General features: G+C 47.4%; 1 protein-coding gene across 1 annotated transcript in view; it reads right to left on the reverse strand.

Annotated features, from left to right (window-relative positions):
- LOC106592710 (uncharacterized) overlaps nucleotides 1-19385 on the reverse strand; it is a 102463-nt gene that overhangs the window by 60699 nt on the left and 22379 nt on the right. Inside the window, exons 4-9 of the mRNA XM_045713100.1 lie at nucleotides 11113-14022; nucleotides 10399-10830; nucleotides 9699-10115; nucleotides 8999-9415; nucleotides 7673-8119; nucleotides 3711-4142 (exon numbers count right to left, since the gene is read on the reverse strand). Coding sequence (XP_045569056.1) covers nucleotides 3711-4142; nucleotides 7673-8119; nucleotides 8999-9415; nucleotides 9699-10115; nucleotides 10399-10830; nucleotides 11113-11366 — 2399 coding nt within the window. The 5' untranslated portion in view covers nucleotides 11367-14022. The remainder of the gene's footprint in view (nucleotides 1-3710; nucleotides 4143-7672; nucleotides 8120-8998; nucleotides 9416-9698; nucleotides 10116-10398; nucleotides 10831-11112; nucleotides 14023-19385) is intronic.

A 19385-nucleotide genomic window follows, 5' to 3' on the forward strand; every position in this document is an offset into this window, starting at 1 on the left:
TCACTCTCTCTTCCCTCACTCACACTCTCTCTTCCCTCACTCACTCTCTCTTCCCTCACTCACTCTCTCTTCTCTCCTCACTCACTCTCTCCTCCTCACTCTCTCTCTCTCTCTTCCTCACTCACTCTCTCTCTCTTCCCTCACTCACTCTCTCTCTCCTCACTCACTCACTCACTCTCTCTCTTCCCTCACTCACTCACTCCCTCTTCCCTCACTCACTCACTCTCTTCCCTCACTCACTCCGTCACTCACTCTCATCCCTAGCTCACTCTCTCTCTCTCTCTCCCTCTTCCCTCACTCACTATTTCTCTCTTCCCTCATTCACTCTCTCTCTCTTCCCTCATTCACTCTCTTTCTCTCTTCCCTCACTCACTCTCTTTTCCCTCACTCACTCACTCTCGTTCCCTCGCTCACTCTCTCTCTTCCCTCACTCACTCTCTCTCTTCCCTCACTCACTCTCTCTCTTCCCTCATTCACTCTCTTTCTCTCTTCCCTCACTTACTCTTTTCGCTCACTCACTCACTCACTCTTTTCGCTCACTCACTCACTCTCGTCCCTCGCTCACTCTCCGTCTTCCCTCACTCACTCTTCCCTCACTCACTCTCTCTCTACCCTCACTCACTCTCTCTCTTCCTTCACTCACTCTCTCCCTATCTCACTTCCCTCATTCTCTCTCTCTTCCCTCACTCTCTCTCTCTTCCCTCACTCTCTCACTCTCTTCCCTCACTCACTCACTCTCTTCCCTCACTCACTCTCTGACCTCACTCACTCTCTGACCTCACTCACTCTCTCTCTCCTCCCTCACTCACTCTCTCCCACTCTCCCTGTCCCACTCTCTCTCTTCCTTCACTCTCTCTCTCATCCCACACTCTCTCTCTCCCTCTTCCTCACTCTCTCTCACGTCCCTCTATCTCTCTTTCACTCTCTCTTCCCTCACTCATTCTCTCTCTCGTCCCTCGCTCACTCTCTCTCCCCTCACTCACTCTTCCTTTACTCACTCTCTCTCTTCCCTCACTCATTCTATCCCCTAACTCTCTCTGTCTTCCTTCAATCACTCTCTCTCTCTTGCCTCACTCACTCTCTCTCCCTCACTCACTCTCTCTTCCCTCACTCACTCTCTCTCTTCCCTCACTCACACTCTCTCTTCCCTCACTCAACTCTCTCTCTTCCCTCACTCACTCTCTCTCTTCCCTCACTCACTCTCTCTCTCTCTCACCTCCCTCATTCTCTCTCTCTCTCTCTCTCTCTTCCCTCCCTCACTCTCTCTCTTCCCTCTCTCTCTCTCTCTCTTCCCTCACTCACTCTCTGACCTCACTCACTCTCTGTCCTCACTCACTCTCTCTCTCTCACTCACTCACTCGCTCTCTCTCTCTCCTCACTCACTCTCTCTCTCTCCTCTTTCTCTCTCTCTCTCTTCCTCCACTCTCTGTCTCATCCCTCACTCTCTCTCTTCCTCTCTCATCTCTCTCTCTCTTCACTCTCTCTCTCTTCCTCACTCTCTCCTCTCTTCCCTCACTCTCTCCTCTCTTCCTCACTCTCGTCTCTCTCTCTCTCTTCCCTCACTCTCTCTCTCCCTCTTCCTCCAACTCTCTCCCTTTCCCTTACTCTCTCTCTCCCTCTTCCTCAAACTCTCTCATCCCTCACCTCTCTCTCTTCCCTCACTCTCCTCTCTCTCATCCCTCATTCTCTCTCTCTCTCTCTCTCTCTCTCTCCCTCTTCCATCACTCTCTCTCCCTCACTCTCCCTCATTCTCTCTCTTCCTCATTCTCTCTCTTCCTCACTCTCTCTTCCCTCTTCTCTCTCTCTCTTCTCTCACTCACTCTCTCTCTCTTCCCTCACTCTCACTCTCTCTCTCTCTCTCACTCTCTCTTTCACTCTCTCTCTTCCCTCACTCTCTCTCTCTTCCTCACTCTCTCTCTCTTCCTCACTCTCTCTCTCTTCCTCACTATCTCTCTCCCTCACCTCTCTCCCACCTCACTCTCTCTCCTTCACTATCTCTCTCACTCTCTTCCCTCACTCTCTCTCTCTTCCTCACTCTCTCTCTTTCCTCACTCACTTTCTTCCTCACTCTCTCTCCTCCCTCACTCTCTCTCTCTCTCTTCCCTCACTCATCTCTCTCTCTCCCTCACTCTCTCTCTTCTCACTCACTCTCTCTTCCCTCACTCTCTCCTCTCTTCCTCACTCTCTCTCTTCCTCACTCTCTCTCTCTCTCTTCCTCTCTCTCTCTCTCTTCCCTCACTCCTCTCTCTCTTCCTCACTCTCTCTCTCCCTCACTCACTCTCTCTTCCCTCACTCTCTCTCTTCTCTCTTCACTCTCTCTTCTTCACTCCTCTCTCTCTTCCCTCACTCTCTCTCTCTCTCCTCACTCTCTCTCTCTTCCCTCACTCTCTCTCTTCCCTCACTCTCTCTCTCCCTCACTCTCTCTCTCTCTCTCTCTCCTCACTCTTCCCTCACTCTCTCTCTTCCCTTCTCTCTCTCTCTCTCCTCCCTCTCTCTCTCTCTCTTCCCTCACTCTCTCTCTTCCCTCACTCTCTCTCTCTTCCCTTACTCTCTCCTCTCCTTCCTCACTCTCACTCTTCCCTCACTCTCTCTCTCTTCCCTCCTCTCTCTCTTACCTCACTCACTCTCACTCTTCCTCACTCACTCTCTCTCCCCTCACTCTCTCTCCCCTCACTCTCTCTTCCCTCACCTCTCTCTCTTCCCTCACTCTCTCTCTCTCCCCTCTCTCTCTCTCTTCCCTCACTCTCTCTCTCTCTCCCTCTTTCTTCCTCTCTCACTCTCTCTCTCTCTCTCTCTCTCTCTCTCTCTCTCTCTCTCTCTCTCTCTCTCTCTCTCTCTCTCTCTCTGTCTCCTCTCTCTCTCCCTCTCTCCCCTCACTCTCTCTCTTCCCTCATTCCCCCTCACTCTCTCATTTCCCTCATTCTCTCTCTCTCATTTCCCTCTTCTCTCTCTCTCTCTCTCTCTCTCTCTCTCACTCTCACTCTCACTCTCTCCAGTGCTTTACACTGCAGCAGTCTTTATTATTGTTTTCAATGCTCTTCCCTTTGAGGTTCAGCGTCGCTGGACTATTATTGCCCTGCCAGACATATTTGGGTTGACATTTTAGTTAAAGGGAGGTTTCTTGCCAGTTTATTGTGTCTTGTTGTTTGAACTGTATTGATGTGGTACTAATGACATGTGGCCCAGAAGATTGTGGACATTTTAAGGCCTTTGTTTGTCTATGACCCCCCACCATTCATACCCTCTGCACTCCTCCACTGGGAGGTAATACAGATTATTACAAATCCTCTAATGTTGATGACTGGGTTCTTTCTTGTAAATTGTTTCTATGAAGTTGCCGTTAAATTGCTCTGCCATCATTATTGTATGAGGTATTATTGGTGGGGTTTCCCCTGTGCTGTGATGGGTGTTTTATATGGTGTGTCTTATCTTTTCTCTCTACTGGCTATCTGGCTAACAGGCTACACTCTAGACAGTCTCTTCTGCTGATGTGTGTGTGTCTGGTAGTGGGTCTCTCTCTATCCTACTCCGTTCCTTTCTGCAGGGTTAATACCTGCCTGGTGCCGCAACAAAATCTTTACCTTTACCCCTCTCTAACAATACCGCTACAAGATTTACCAACACTTGAAGTTTTATATGTCAAATGTTTCTACAAGATAATAACCACTAGCATCACATAATCACTAACCACCACACATGTTCAGACTCACCTCAGCTGTGAGATGTAGGACAGACACTGAAGGAAACTCCTCACTTCACTCTCTTCATCTGACCAGCCCTTCAGCTCTACTGGTTTCTTCTCTGGTTGGAGTTTCAGCACTTCTAGGAGGAGGGAGGCCTTTCTCTCTGAGAGGTCTATGGACCAGGCTGCAGGAGCTGACTGGTAAACTGGCTGTAATGCTGGAAGGACACTCCTGCCTGTTTGAGTCTCATAGTCCTTCACATGTGAGTACAGATCCAGCAGGAAATCACTCTGTTCAGAATTGTCTCCATTGGGAAAAGGAAAGGTGTTGTAAGTACACACTGATGATACCAGCTTCAGTGTCTTCTCTCCTGTCTGCTCCTCCCACTCTGCTGCTTGAGACAGGAGATCCACCAGGAACTTGATCCGCTTTGAGGGATCAGACCTCCGTGGACAGAAACTGCAACAAGGACAGTAACAGCTGATTCAGACATGGATGAACACATGAAACCAGTCATAGTTAAAGATATATGAAGTAGTTATACATTTACATAATGTGCTTTGGTTATATGTTAAAGTATTTAGTTTTTAGAGACATTCACATGATTTATCTGTGACATTTAGTAATGCAACATTAGTTATGTCAGGAAATGGGCTGATAAATGTTCCCAGATTCACCAACATGTGTAGTTTTATACGGAGCCTTCACCGTGTGCTGCCACTTTGCATCAGCAGTCAGAAAGGAGACTCTCTGGGGGGCAGTTTGATAGTGTGATGCTGCACAACTCTGGTTTTCTCTCTTCTCTCTCCCCTCTCTCTCTCTTATCTCACTCACTCTCACCTCTCTTTCTCTCTCTCTTCCCTCACTCACTCTCACCTCTCTTTCTCTCTCTCTTCCCTCATTCTCTAACACTTCCCTCACTCTCTCTCTCTTCCCTCACTCACTCTCTCTCTCTTTCTCTCTTCCCTCACTCACTCTCTTTCTCTCTCTTCACTCACTCACTCACTCACTCACTCACACACTCACTCACTCACTCACTCACTCACTCACTCACTCACTCACTCACTCACTCACTCACTCACTCACTCACTCACTGACCTTTCCTTCTCTCTCTCTTCTCTCTCTTCCCTATCTCTTCTGTCTCATCCCTCACTCTCTCTCGCTTCATTCTCTCTCTATCTCTCTCTCTCTTCACTCTCTCTCTCTCTTCCCTCACTATCTCAGTCTCTCTCTATCTCTTCCCTCACTCACTCTCACCCCCTCACTTTCTCTTCCCTCACTCTCTCCCTCTTCCCTCACTCTCTCCCTCTTCCCTCACTCTCTCCCTCTTCCCTCAGTCTCTCATACTCTCTCTTATCCCTCACTCACTCTCTCCCACTCCCTCTCTCCTCACTCCCTCTTCCCTCACTCTCTCTCTTTTCTCACTCTCTCTCTCCTTACTCTTTTTCTCTTCCCTCACTCTCTATCTTACCTCACTCTCTCTTCCCTCATTCTCCCTCTCTCTTCTCACACTCACTCTCTCTCTCTTCCCACACTCTCACTCTCTCTCTCTCTCTCATTCTCTCTTCCCTCACTCTCTCTCTTCCCTCACTCTCTCTCTTTCCCTAACTCTCTCTCTCTTGCCTCACTCTCTCTCTCTTCCTCACTATCTCTCTCATCCCTCACTCTCTCTCCCATCCCTCACTCTCTTTTTCACTATCTCTCTCCTCACTCTCTTCCCTCACTCTCTCTCTCTTCCCTTACTCTCTCTCTTCCCTCTCTCTTTCTTCCCACACTCTCTCTCTCTCTCTCCCTCACTCTCTCCCCTCTCTCTCTTCCCTCACTCATCTCTCACTCTTCCCTCATTCTCTCTCTCTTCTCAAACTCACTCTCTCTCTCCCTCACTCTCTCCCTCTCTATTCCCTCATTCTCTCTCTCTTCCATCACTCTCTCTCTCTTCCTCTCTCTCTCTCTCTTTCCCTCACTCCCTCTCTCTCTTCTGTCACGCTCTCTCTCATCCCTAACTCACTCGCTCTCTTCCCTCACTACCTCTCTCATTTCCCTCTCTTCCCTCACTCTCTCTTCACACCATTTCTCTCTCTCTTCCCTCACTCTCTCTCTCTCTTCCGCACACCCTCTCTCTCTTCCCTCATTCTCTCTCTTCCCTCACTCTCTCTCTCTTCCCTCACACCCTCTCTTTCTTCCCTCACGCTCTCTCTCTCTTCCCTCACTCTCTCTTTCCTCACTCTCTCTTCCCTCACACTCTCTCTCTCTTCCCTCACTCTCTCTTTCCTCACTCTCTCTATTCCCTCCCTCTATCTCTCTACCCTCCCTCTTTCTCTCTCTCTTCCCTCACTTTCTCTCATCCCTCACTCTCTCATTCACTCTCTCTCTTCCCTTACTCTCTCGCTCTCTCTTCCATCATTCTCTCCCTCTCTCCCCTCACTCTCTCTCTCTTCCTCCCTCTCTCTCTTCCCCACTCCCTCTCTCTCTTCCCTCACTCTCTCTCTCATCCCTCACTCACTCTCATCCCTCACTACCTCTCTTCCCTCACTACCTCTCTCATTTCCCTCTCTTCCCTCACTCTCTCTCTCTTCACACCATCTCTCTCTCTCCCCTCACTCTCTCTCTTCCCTCACTCTCTCTCCCTTCCCGCACACCCTCTCTCCCTTCCCGCACACCTCTCTCTCTTCCCTCATTCTCTCTCTCTCTTCCCTCATTCTCTCTTTCTCTTCCCTCACTCTCTCTCCCTCTCCCCCTCACTCTCTCTCTCTTTCCTCCCTCTCTCTCTTCCCTCACTCCCTCTCTCTCTTCCCTCACTCCCTCTCTCTCTTCCCTCACTCTCTCTCTCTTTCCCTCACTCTCTCTTCCCTCACTCCCTCTCTCTCTTCCCTCACTCTCTCTCTCTTCCCTCACTCTCTCTCTCTTCCCTCACTCTCTCTCTCATCCCTCACGCACTCTCATCCCTCACGCACTCTCTTCCCTCACTACCTCTCTCATTTCCCTCTCTTCCCTCACTCTCTCTCTTCCCTCACTCTCTCTCCCTTCCCGCACACCCTCTCTCCCTTCCCGCACACCCTCTCTCTCTTCCCTCATTCTCTCTCTCTCTTCCCTCATTCTCTCTTTCTCTTCCCTCACTCTCTCTCCGTCTCTCCCCTCACTCTCTCCCTCTCTCCCCTCACTCTCTCTCTTCCCTCATTCCCCCTCACTCTCTCATTTCCCTCATTCTCTCTCTCTCATTTCCCTCTTCTCTCTCTCTCTCTCTCTCTCTCTCTCTCACTCTCACTCTCTCCAGTGCTTTACACTGCAGCAGTCTTTATTATTGTTTTCAATGCTCTTCCCTTTGAGGTTCAGCGTCGCTGGACTATTATTGCCCTGCCAGACATATTTGGGTTGACATTTTAGTTAAAGGGAGGTTTCTTGCCAGTTTATTGTGTCTTGTTGTTTGAACTGTATTGATGTGGTACTAATGACATGTGGCCCAGAAGATTGTGGACATTTTAAGGTCTTTGTTTGTCTATGACCCCCCCACCATTCATACCCTCTGCACTCCTCCACTGGGAGGTAATACAGATTATTACAAATCCTCTAATGTTGATGACTGGGTTCTTTCTTGTAAATAGTTTCTATGAAGTTGCCGTTAAATTGCTCTGCCATCATTATTGTATGAGGTATTATTGGTGGGATTTCCCCTGTGCTGTGATGGGTGTTTTATATGGTGTGTCTTATCTTTTCTCTCCACTGGCTATCTGGCTAACAGGCTACACTCTAGACAGTCTCTTCTGCTGATGTGTGTGTGTCTGGTAGTGGGTCTCTCTCTATCCTACTCCGTTCCTTTCTGCAGGGTTAATACCTGCCTGGCGCCCCAACAAAATCTTTACCTTTACCCCTCTCTAACAATACTGCTACAAGATTTACCAACACTTGAAGTTTTATATGTCAAATGTTTCTACAAGATAATAGCCACTAGCATCACATAATCACTAACCACCACACATGTTCAGACTCACCTCAGCTGTGAGATATAGGACAGACACTGAAGGAAACTCCTCACTTCACTCTCTTCATCAGACCAGCCCTTCAGCTCTACTGGTTTCTTCTCTGGTTGGAGTTTCAGCACTTCTAGGAGGAGGGAGGCCTTTCTCTTTGAGAGGTCTATGGACCAGGCCGTAGGACTGGCTGACTTGTAAACTGGCTGTAATGCTGGAAGGAAACTCCTGCCTGTTTGAGTCTCATAGTCCTTCACATGTGAGTACAGATCCAGCAGGAAATCACATTGATATTCCTTGATCACAACATTATCATCATCACAGAAAGGAAAGGTGCTGTAAGTCCACACTGATGATACCAGCTTCAGAGTCTTCTCTCCTGTCTGCTCCTCCCTCTCTGCTGCTTGAGACAGGAGATCCACCAGGAACTTGATCACCTTTGAGGGATCATACCTCCATGGACAGAAACTGCAACAAGGACAGTAACAGCTGATTCAGACATGGATGAACACATGAAACCAGTCATAGTTAAAGATATATGAAGTAGTTATACATTTACATAATGTGCTTTGGTTATATGTTAAAGTATTTCATTTTAGAGACATTCACATGATTTATCTGTGACATTTAGTAATGTAACATTAGTTATGTCAGGAAATGGGCTGATAAATGTTCCCAGATTCACCAACATGTGTAGTTTTATACGGAGCCTTCACCGTGTGCTGCCACTTTGCATCAGCAGTCAGAAAGGAGACTCTCTGGGGGCAGTTTGATAGTGTGATGCTGCACAACTCTGGTTTATTTTCCCTCTACCCTCACTCTCTCTCTTCCCTCACTCACTCTCTCTCTCCTCCCTCTCTCTCTCCTCCCTCTCTCTCTCTCTCTCTCTCTCTAACCTCACTCACTCTCTCTCTCTCTCCTCACTCTCTTCCCTCACTAACTCTTTCTCTCTTCCCTCACTAACTCTTTCTCTCTTCCCTCACTCACTCTCTCTCTTCCCTCACTCACTCTCTCTCTTCCCTCACTCACTCTCTCTCTTCCCTCACTCACTCTCTCTCTCACTCTCTCTCTCACACTCTCTCTCTCTTCCCTCACTCTCTCTTTCTTGCTTCCCTCACTCACTCTCAATCCCTCACGCTCTCTCCCCTCACTCTCTCTCCCTCAGTCTCCCCCACTCTCTCTCTTCTCTCACTCACTCTCTCTCTTCCCTCAATCACTCTCTCTCCTCCCTCACACTCTCTTCCTTCACTCTTTCTGTCTCTCTCATCCCTCACTCTCAAATGTTTCTACAAGATAATAACCAGTAGCATCACATAATCACTAACCACCACACATGTTCAGACTCACCTCAGCTGTGAGATGTAGGGCAGACACTGAAGGAAACTCCTCACTTCACTCTCTTCATCTGACCAGCCCTTCAGCTCTACTGGTTTCTTCTCTGGTTGGAGTTTCAGCACTTCTAGGAGGAGGGAGGCCTTTCTCTCTGAGAGGTCTATGGACCAGACTGCAGGAGCTGACTGGTAAACTGGCTGTAATGCTGGAAGGACACTCCTGCCTGTTTGAGTCTCATAGTCCTTCACATGTGAGTACAGATCCAGCAGGAAATTACATTTCTGATAGTGATATACTTCAGACAGTGACAACACTTTCTCTACAGTTGTTTGTATGGTTCCTCTCTCATGGAGAGCTGCTTGAAGACACAGATTCAGTAGGAATGTCTTCTCTCTCTTTCTCCTCTCTATATTATCCATCAGTGGAAGAAATCTGAACAAACAGTTTAAAACACAGATGATATACAGGTGAGTGATGAGGACTGATATGAGTAACAGGGTTGGGGAACTGAAAACTAATAGCACCATATGACTCCATCTTTTAAAACAATACAACTATGAATTTGAATTTTGTTCAAATTAAATTCCTACTGAATTAGAGTTTCTACAGGATCTTCATATGTGCATGTATTAAAAAGATAAAGACAGTGTAAAACATAAATACTATCTACACCAGTTCAATGACATATGGACTCTTGTTGGATAAACTCACTCACCTCAGCTGTGAGATGTAGGACAGACACTGAAGGAAACTCCTCACTTCACTCTCTTCATCTGACCAGCCCTTCAGCTCTACTGGTTTCTTCTCTGGTTGGAGTTTCAGCACTTCTAGGAGGAGGGAGGCCTTTCTCTCTGAGAGGTCTATGGACCAGAATGCAGGAGCTGACTGGTAAACTGGCTGTAATGCTGGAAGGACACTCCTGCCTGTTTGAGTCTCATAGTCCTTCACATGTGAGTACAGATCCAGCAGGAAAACATCTTTCTGATTGTGATATACTTCAGACAGGGACAACACTTTCTCTACAGTTGTTTGTATGGTTCCTCTCTCATGGAGAGCTGCTTGAAGACACAGATCCAGTAGGAATGTCTTCTCTCTCTTTCTCCTCTCTAGATTATCCTTCAGTGGAGGAAATCTGAACAAACAGTTTACAACACAGATGATATACAGGTCAGTGATGAGGACTGATATGAGTAACAGGGTTGGGGAACTGAAAACTAATAGCTCCATATGACTCCTTCTATTAAAACAATACAACTATGAATTGGAATTTTGTTCAATTTAAATTCCTACTGAATTAGAGTTTTTACAGCATCTTCATATGTGCATGTATTAAAAAGATAAGGACAGTGTAAAACATAAATACTATCTACACCAGTTCAATGACATATGGACTCTTGTTGGATAAACTCACTCACCTCAGCTGTGAGATGTAGGGCAGACACTGAAGGAAACTCCTCACTTCACTCTCTTCATCTGACCAGCCCTTCAGCTCTACTGGTTTCTTCTCTGGTTGGAGTTTCAGCACTTCTAGGAGGAGGGAGGCCTTTCTCTCTGAGAGGTCTATGGACCAGACTACATGACTGGCTGACTGGTAAAGTGGCTTCAATGATGGAAGGACACTCCTGGCTGTTTGATTCCTATTGTACTTCACATGAGAGTACAGATCCAGCAGGATGTCATATCTCTCAGTTTGATACACAGAGAACATTGACAGCAGTGTGTTCACAGTTCTCTGGAGCGTTTCTCTGTGATCTAGTGCTGCTTGTAGACACAAATCTAGTAGGGCTGCTTTCTCTTCTGTTTCCAGTCTTTCAAGGGATCCTCTCTGATGTTGTAGAGGGGTAAACCTGTAACCCATAAAACATAAGAATGTCTATGTTCAGATAGAAGCAGGGAGAATGTGACTGCTGGCTCTTTTACAGACTGAATACTGTTGTCATGTGTGTCTATCTTGTTGTGTTGTTGTAATGTCTTCATAAAAAATACTAGTATACTAGACTGCAGTATTTACTGTAGTTAAAAAAAATCTTTACAGTAGTAATTACTGTAGTATTTTGGGGGAATTTATTGTAGTATTTACTGTAGTATTCTATAGTAAAGTGTAATTATTTGTTCATGTGGGCACTCACCTGAACTTGCTGATATTTGGTAGACACTTTAAGATGGTTTTGCTGAGAGCTTCACTGAGAACAGTTCTCTGATCCCAGTGTAGACAGAGATGAACCCTCTCTAGACTCTGCTTCATCACTTCTTCTGCTCTCTCAAACACTCGTATTTCACCCTGGACTGGAAGCTGCAACTCATTTCCACAGAGACCAAGTAAAGTGGTGAAGTCCATTTCTGCCTCACTGCTCAGCAAAGTTATCCAGAGTTGACACAGCATTGAGGGGTCAGATGAATCATCAGAGGATGGTCTTTAAAAGATAATATATACTGATTATTTCAAAGTAGCATGAAACAGAAGTGTTTATAACTCAGTATCTGAATGGAAGAGAATATAAGATACATTGTGATGAAACAACCCATCTTAAAAATATATCTTTCTTTGACTGGTTAATTGGAAATAAACTGGTGAATTAGATAACACAAATATTACCCAAGATGTCTGACATGCATTGAAGGGTCAGATGTATCATCAGTAAACAGATTTGATCTTTAATTCAATGTCAGGTATGTGTAACTGGCTGTAAGGTAGTCAGGCGCAGGAGAGCAGAATGTGGCTAGCAAACGGAGCCTTTTATTTAGGCAAAAACACACGGCACTAAGCACACTAAACACAATACGGGTAACAACCCAGTGCAACCAGTCTAACGTGTGCATACACGAAACAATCAACAATACCACACAAAGACATGGGGAAAACAGGGTTATATACACAATACAAAATGAGGGAAATGAGAACCAGGTGTGTGGAAAAACGAGACAAAACAAATGGAAAATGAAAAATGGATCGGTGATGACTAGGAGACCGGCGACTTCGACCGCCGAACAAGGAGAGGCATCGACTTCGACCGCCGAACACCGCCCGAACAAGGAGAGGCATCGACTTCGGCAGAAGTTGTGACATTCAAATCTTACATTTTTGGAAGTAGCATGAGCATTTTGTCATCTTGACAACTAACTCAGTAAAATGGCTGATAATACCAGTGAATGTTGCATTCCTCAAGATAACTTATTTGCAGGGATATGGGGTTGATTTAATCAGTAGGGAAAAGTCTTGAGACAGTTTTAAAATTTACAGAGAGATGTATCCTGACCTCAAATGGTATCAGCTGTGACAAACAAGGAATTAAAGTAGTTGCATGAATGGTGATTACCAATCTTTATTTGACTAGGTTAGTTTGAACACAGATAATAACCTTACCCAAGATGTCTGACATTCTTCAGAGAGCCCAGTATCAGCCTTACTCCTTGGTCTGACACAGTGCAGCCGTTCAGGTCCAAGCCAACCTTTCTCTCTGCAGACTGACTGGTGACATAAGAGACTGCACAGCACTGGTGAGGATCAAGATGTTCTCTACTCAGGTCTAGATGATAGTCTAGTTTGTCCAGGAGAAGCAGACAGGCCTCAGTAGACTGATATTCATACAAGCACTGACACAAAAACAGAACATCTACCTCAAACTCAGGAGCACCACCTTCTGCATCATCTTGGTTTGTTTGAGATGGAAGAAATGTGTTCACAACTTCCTTGAAGAACCAATCTGACGTCTTCTTGATCTGTTGAGCTGGAACTAGACTGTTTACCAATCTAATATTCCTCTCATTCAGAAGCCCACACAGGAAAGGAATCAAGTGTTTTGTGTGTTTCCATTCTTCAGTCTGGCACTTCTCTAGAACCTCTCTGATTTTGTCTGGATTCTGTAAGAGCCAAAGGGCACCAAAGAACTCCTGCATTGTGTAGTGGAGAAATGCAGCGTAAGTGTCTGATGCTGTGGGTGCAACCTTAACCATAAATGCCCCCAAGAATGCAAAATGGATACTGCTTTCTTCACAACTCAGTGTTGTCAAGTTCATGTTTTTTTCATTTGTTGCATCAAAAGCAATTTCTGCCAAAGACAATATCTTCTCTCTGTTTTCTTTGAGACAATTGTCGGTATCCTTAAGTCGTTTGGCACTGTGTTTTTGGATGCAGTGACGGAGGATGTTGCTGTACATTCCAGTTATAGTGCATGTCTGTTTAGAAGCCTCTGAGGTAGGGAAATAAATGCAGGTAACCACCATCAGTGCGTACATTGGGACATGACACAGACTGAACAACTCTAGGTTGTTTAACACACTGCTCAAGGAGTCAAGCTCAGCACTCAGCATCTGTGTTAAGTAAGTCCTAATGGATTCATCACTGAAACCTTTCACCTCCACTCTGAACCAGTCTACGGGCCAGTATGTCAGGAAGTCTTCAGATTGATCTGGTCTGCATGTGGTCACAATCTTTGCATCAGGGAGGAGTTTCTCCACAAGGTTCTTTACTACCGATAGATAGGAGAGGTCTGTGATTCCATCAAATATAATGACAACATTTTCAGAGTTCTTCTTAATATCCTGTAACACTTCTTCTTTGCTTTCTTTTGGCTCACTGTTCATGTTAAAGAGAAGGTCCTCCAGGTTCATGGGTTTTCTGTGTGAAATGTCTCTCACGTCAAAATAAAACACGTAATCTAGTTCTCTGTGATCTTTCTCTGCCCAGAGGTTCAACATTTGATGGGCGACTGTTGTTTTTCCAATTCCAGGTTTTCCAATCAGGAGGATTTTTTTCTCATGTGTTTTTAGCAGCTCAGCAGGGGATGTTTCCTGTTTGGCCATGGGGATGAAGCTCTTTAGCTTTTTAGGCCGAGCTTTCTTGCATCTTTTATTCTTCATTTTAATTTTAGAGTCAGATGAATGCACATCTGTATCTAACACAAGAGGGGTGTAAGAGAAAGTCCCCTCATTTCTAAATCTCTCTGATAGGAGACTACAACTTTGTTTCCATGCACTCTCGGTGATCCTCTGTGCTTCACATTTCAGCTGTGTCTGATATCTGTGACAGGGTTTTGAACCTAAAATAAGGGTAGAGAGAATAGGGAGAAGAGGGAAGAGAGAGTAAATGCACTGTGCCAACAAATCAAAGCCAATCTAAAGGACTAGAGAATATCAGGATAGAAAGCTACAAGGATACACTAGTAGATCTTCATAGATTTAAGGTGATCTTTTGGGGATAAATGGTCATCAAAAACAAGAAGGACCGAGGGACACTAAAAACAAAGTTAAAATGCCTTTGTTATTATGGCGTGTTCAACAGAACATTATCTATTAAAATTCTGACACGTTTCAGCATAGCCTTCGTCAGGGAGTACAATGACACAAATCTCTATTGAACATGCCATCATAATGAAGCCTTTTTTTCTTCATGAAAAGGGCATTGGTCGTCCTAGTTTTTGATTAACAATCTAAAAGGTACATTAACCCCCCTTCAATGTGCGCTTCAAATAGCTTCCCCAGCACAATGGAACCAAAGGAATAGTGCCAAAAGTACAAACCCTGTTCACTGAGTCGCACAGTAAGCTAAATTAACCACACCTAAAATAATATTTGAAAGACAAATTTCAACATGTCTGCTATTTTCAGCCCAGCCAATTGTATACTACAGTTGAATTCGGAAGTATACATACACTTAGGTTGGAGTCATTAAAACCCGTTTTTCAACCACTCCACAAATTTCTTGTTAACAAACTATAGTTTTGGCAAGTCGGTTAGGACATCTACTTTGTGCATGATGCAAGTAATGTTTCCAAGAATTGTTTACAAACAGATTATTTCACTTATAATTAATTGTATCACAATTCCAATAGGTCAGAAGTTTACATACACTAAGTTGACTGTGCCTTTAAACAGCATGGAAAATTTCAGAAAATGATGTCATGGCTTTAGAAGCTTCTGATAGGCTAATTGACATAATTTGAGTCAATTGGAGGTGTACCTGTGAATGTATTTCAAGGCCTACCTTCAAACTCAGTGCCTCATTGAGTTTGGTTCATCTTTGGGAGCAATTTCTGGTTCATCTTTGGTTCATCAGTCTGGTTCATCTTTGGGAGCAATTTCCAAAAGCCTGAAGGTACCACATTAATCTGTACAAACAATAGTACGCAAGTATAAACACCATGGGACCACGTAGCCGTCATACCGCTCAGGAAGGAGACGCGTTCTGTCTCTTAGAGATGAACGTACTTTGGTGGGAAAAGTGCAAATCAATCCCAGAACAACAGCAAAGGACCTTGTGAAGATGCTGGTGTCATATCCGTGTATGTAGGTGGCAGGGAAGTCAGTGGCACGGAAGTCAGTTGCAGGAGAAACCAAAATGGTTAAACTGGAGTATTTATTACAAAAAACAAACTCCAAAACCAACGTTCAAAATAACCCGGGTAAAAATAACCCGTAGCACACCGATACATAATCCACAAGTACATAACATAGGAACGAGGGGTTAATGCGGTAATGTGGGGGAAGCCTTAACCTATAACATACCTCGTTCACTCTCCTCAGGACTTTAAACGGCCTCACAAAACCGCGGACCCAACTTCCGGCAGGGCAGGCGGAGGGGCAGGTTTCGGGTTGAGAGCCAGACCCTGTCCCCCGGTGCAAACACCGGGGCCTCACTGCGGTGACGGTCTGCGCCAACTTTCTGACATCGAACGGCGTGCTGAAGGTGGACGTGAGCGGCGTCCCAGGTTTCCTCCGCGCGCCAGAACCAGTTGTCCACCGCAGGAGCCTCGGTCTGACTCTCATGCCAAGGAGCCAGAACTGGCTGAGAGGTTAGTGGAGGAGTGGCGGAGTGAGTTCTGGGCCATCTCTGCCCAGGGCACGAACGCCGCCCACTCCGGATCCTGGCAATAAGACCTCAGAAACCTACCCACATCATGGTTTACTCTCTCCACCTGCCCGTTACTTTCAGGGTGAAAACCCGAGGTAACGCTGACCGAGACCCCCAGACGTTCCATGAACGCCTTCCAGACCCTTGATGTAAACTGGGGACCACGATCAGACACTATATCCTCAGGCACCCCGTAGTGCCGGAAGACGTGGGTAAACAGAGCCACCACAGTCTGTAGGGCCGTAGGGAGGCCGGGCAAAGGGAGGAGACAACAGGACTTAGAAAAACGATCCACAACGACCAGGATCGTGGTGTTACCTTGTGAAGGTGGAAGATCGGTTAGGAAATCCACCGACAAGTGCGACCACGGCCGTTGTGGAACGGGTAAGAGTTGTAACTTACCTCTGGGTAGGTCTAGGAGCGCTGGGCGCACACTGAGCTGGAGGAAACATAAACCCTCACGTCCTTAGCTAAAGTGGGCCACCAGTATTTCCCACTAAGACAGCGCATTGTCCGACCGATCCCAGGGTGACCAGAGGAGGGTGACGTGTGAGCCCAGTAGATCAATCGGTCGCGGACAGCGGACGGAACGTACAGACACCCGGCTGGACACTGAGGGGGAACGGGCTCTGCACGTGACGCCCACTCAATGTTCGCGTCCAGCTCCCATACTAACGGTGCCACCAAACAAGAGGCTGGGATTATGGGAGTAGGATCTATGGACCGCTCCTCTGTGTCATACAGCCGGGACAGTGAGTCTGCCTTAACGTTCTGGGAACCTGGTCTGTAAGTGAGGGTGAAAAAATGGGTGAAAACGGGTGATCGGTGAAAAACATGGCCCACCTTGCCTGGCGAGGATTCAGTCTCCATGCCTCCCGGATGTACTCCAGATTGCAGTGGTCAGTCCAGATGAGAAAGGGGTGTTTAGCCCCCTCAAGCCAATGTCTCCACACCTTCAAAGCCTTGACGACAGCTAACAACTCCCGGTCCACCACATCATAGTTTCGCTCCGCCGGGCTGAGCTTCTGTGAGAAGAAAGCACAGGGGCGGAGCTTAGGTGGCGTACCCGAGCGCTGAGAGAGCACAGCTCCTATCCCAGCCTCAGAAGCGTCCACCTCCACTATGAATTGCAAAGAAGGATCCGGATGAGCCAAAACAGGAACCGATGTAAACAGAGCCTTCAGTTGCCTAAAAGCCCTGTCCGCCCCAGCCGACCACTGCAACCACTGCAAACGCACCGGACCCCCCTTCAACAGTGAGGTAATGGGAGCAGCTACCTGACCAAAACCCCGGATAAACCTCCGGTAGTAATTGGCAAACCCTAAAAATCGCTGCACCTCTTTCACCATGGTGGGAGTCGGCCAATTACTCACTGCTGCAATGCGGTCACTCTCCATCTCCACTCCTGACGTGGATAGGCGGTACCCTAAAAAGGAGACGGACTGTTGAAAGAACAGGCATTTCTCATCCTTGACCTACAGGTCATGCTCCAACAAGCGACCAAGCATCTTGCGCACCAGGGACACATGCTCGGCGCGTGTAGCGGAGTATATCAGAATGTCATCGATATACACCACTACACCCTGCCCGTGCAGGTCCCTGAAAATCTCATCTACAAAAGATTGGAAGACTGATGGAGCATTCTTCAACCCGTACGGCATGACTAGGTACTCATAATGCCCTGAGGTGGTACTAAATGCTGTCTTCCACTCATCTCCCTTTCGGATACGCACCAGATTGTATGCACTCCTGAGATCCAGTTTAGTGAAGAAGCGCGCCCCATGCATTAACCCCACTGTGATTTATTGAGACCTCGATAAGCAATGCACAGGCGCACGACCTCCATCCTTCTTCTTCACAAAAAAGAAACTCGAGGAGACGGGTGAAATGGAGGACCTAATGTACCCCTGAGGCAGGGATTCGGAGATATATGTCTCCATAGCCACCATCTCCGCTTGCGACAGGGGATACACGTGACTCTTGGGAAGTGCAGCGTCTACCATGAGATTTATCGCACAATCCCCCTGTCGATGGGGTGGTAATTGAGTCGCCTTCCTTTTACAGAAGGGGAGAGCCAAATCGGCATATTAGGGGGGAATGCGCACGGTGGAGACTTGGTCTGGACTCTCCACCGTAGTAGCACCAACGGAAACCCCTACACACCTACCTGAGCACTCTCGCGACCACCCCGTGAGAGCCCTATGTGGCCAAGAAAAAGTGGGGTTATGACTAGTTAACCAGGGCAGGCCCAGCACCACGGGATACGCAGGAGTGTCAATAAGGAACAGACTAATCTTCTCCATATGACCCCCCTGCGTCACCATACTCAAAGGAGCTGTGGCCTCCCTGATCAACCCTGACCCTAATGGTCGACTATCTAAGGTGTGAACGGGGAAAGGCACTTCCACCGGTACAATAGGGATCCCTAAACTATGAGCAAACGTTTGATCAATACAATTCCCAGCCGCACCTGAATCTACTAGCGCCTTATGCTGGGAATGAGGGGGAAAAAAAATCAGGAAAAGTGACAGACACAAATATATGGGCAACAGAGGGCTCTGGATGAGAATGGTGCCTACTCACCTGGGGTGGCGCCAGAGCGCCCTGCCTGCTACCTCGATTCCCAGAAGAAGCTACCCGGCACCGACCAGCAGTGTGACCTCTGAGGTCACCGATGGTGCACGAGCGGGAACCCCCTCCGGTCTCCCTGTGCACCCTCTCTCCCGGCTCCATGGGTATAGGAGAGGGGGTGCGGGAGGATGGAACCACCAGACCCCGATCTGGACGTCCGCGAGCAGCCAGCAAATTATCCAGCCGGATGGACAGATCCACCAGCTGGTCGAAGGTGAGGGTGGTGTCTCTACAGGCCAGCTCCCGATGGACGTCCTCACGCAGACTGCAGCGATAATGGTCGATCAGGACCCCGTGATTCCATCCCGCAACGGCTGCAAGGGTCCTGAACTCCAAAGCAAAATCCAGGACGCTCCTCGTCTCCTGCCTCAGATGGTAGTGGCGCTCACCTGCCGCTCTGCCCTCGGGTGGGTGGTCGAAGACAGCCCGGAAACGGCGGATGAACTCCTCATAACGGTCCAACGCCGCATAATCCTCTGCCACACTCAGCGCTGGCCCATTCCAGGGCACGAGATGAGGGCGAAACGCTTCTCACGGTCTGATGGAACTGGGTGGACTGTGGCCAGATAAAGTTCTAATTGGAGCAGGAAACCCTGGCAGTTGGCAGCACTTCCGTCGTAACCCTGAGGCTAGACGGATGCCACCGGGTTCAGGTTGACACGGGGTGCTTCGGATCGACCCCGGTTGTGCTGGTGGAGGCGCTGGATGAAATCCCTGTCTCTCCCAGCGGTCCATATTCTGGACAACGCGATCCATGGCGGCGCATAGATGGTGTAGCTTCTCCGCATTCTCCTGGATGCGCTCCTCCACCTCCCTGTCCGGGGTATCTTCTCCTGCTGACTTCAATATGTTGGTCGGTGATTCTGTCATATCCGTGTTTGTAGGTGGCAGGGAAGTCAGGTGCAGGAGAAACCAAAATGG

This window comes from Salmo salar, unplaced genomic scaffold (genome assembly GCF_905237065.1).
Source record: "Salmo salar unplaced genomic scaffold, Ssal_v3.1, whole genome shotgun sequence".
NCBI classification, from domain to species: domain Eukaryota; kingdom Metazoa; phylum Chordata; class Actinopteri; order Salmoniformes; family Salmonidae; genus Salmo; species Salmo salar.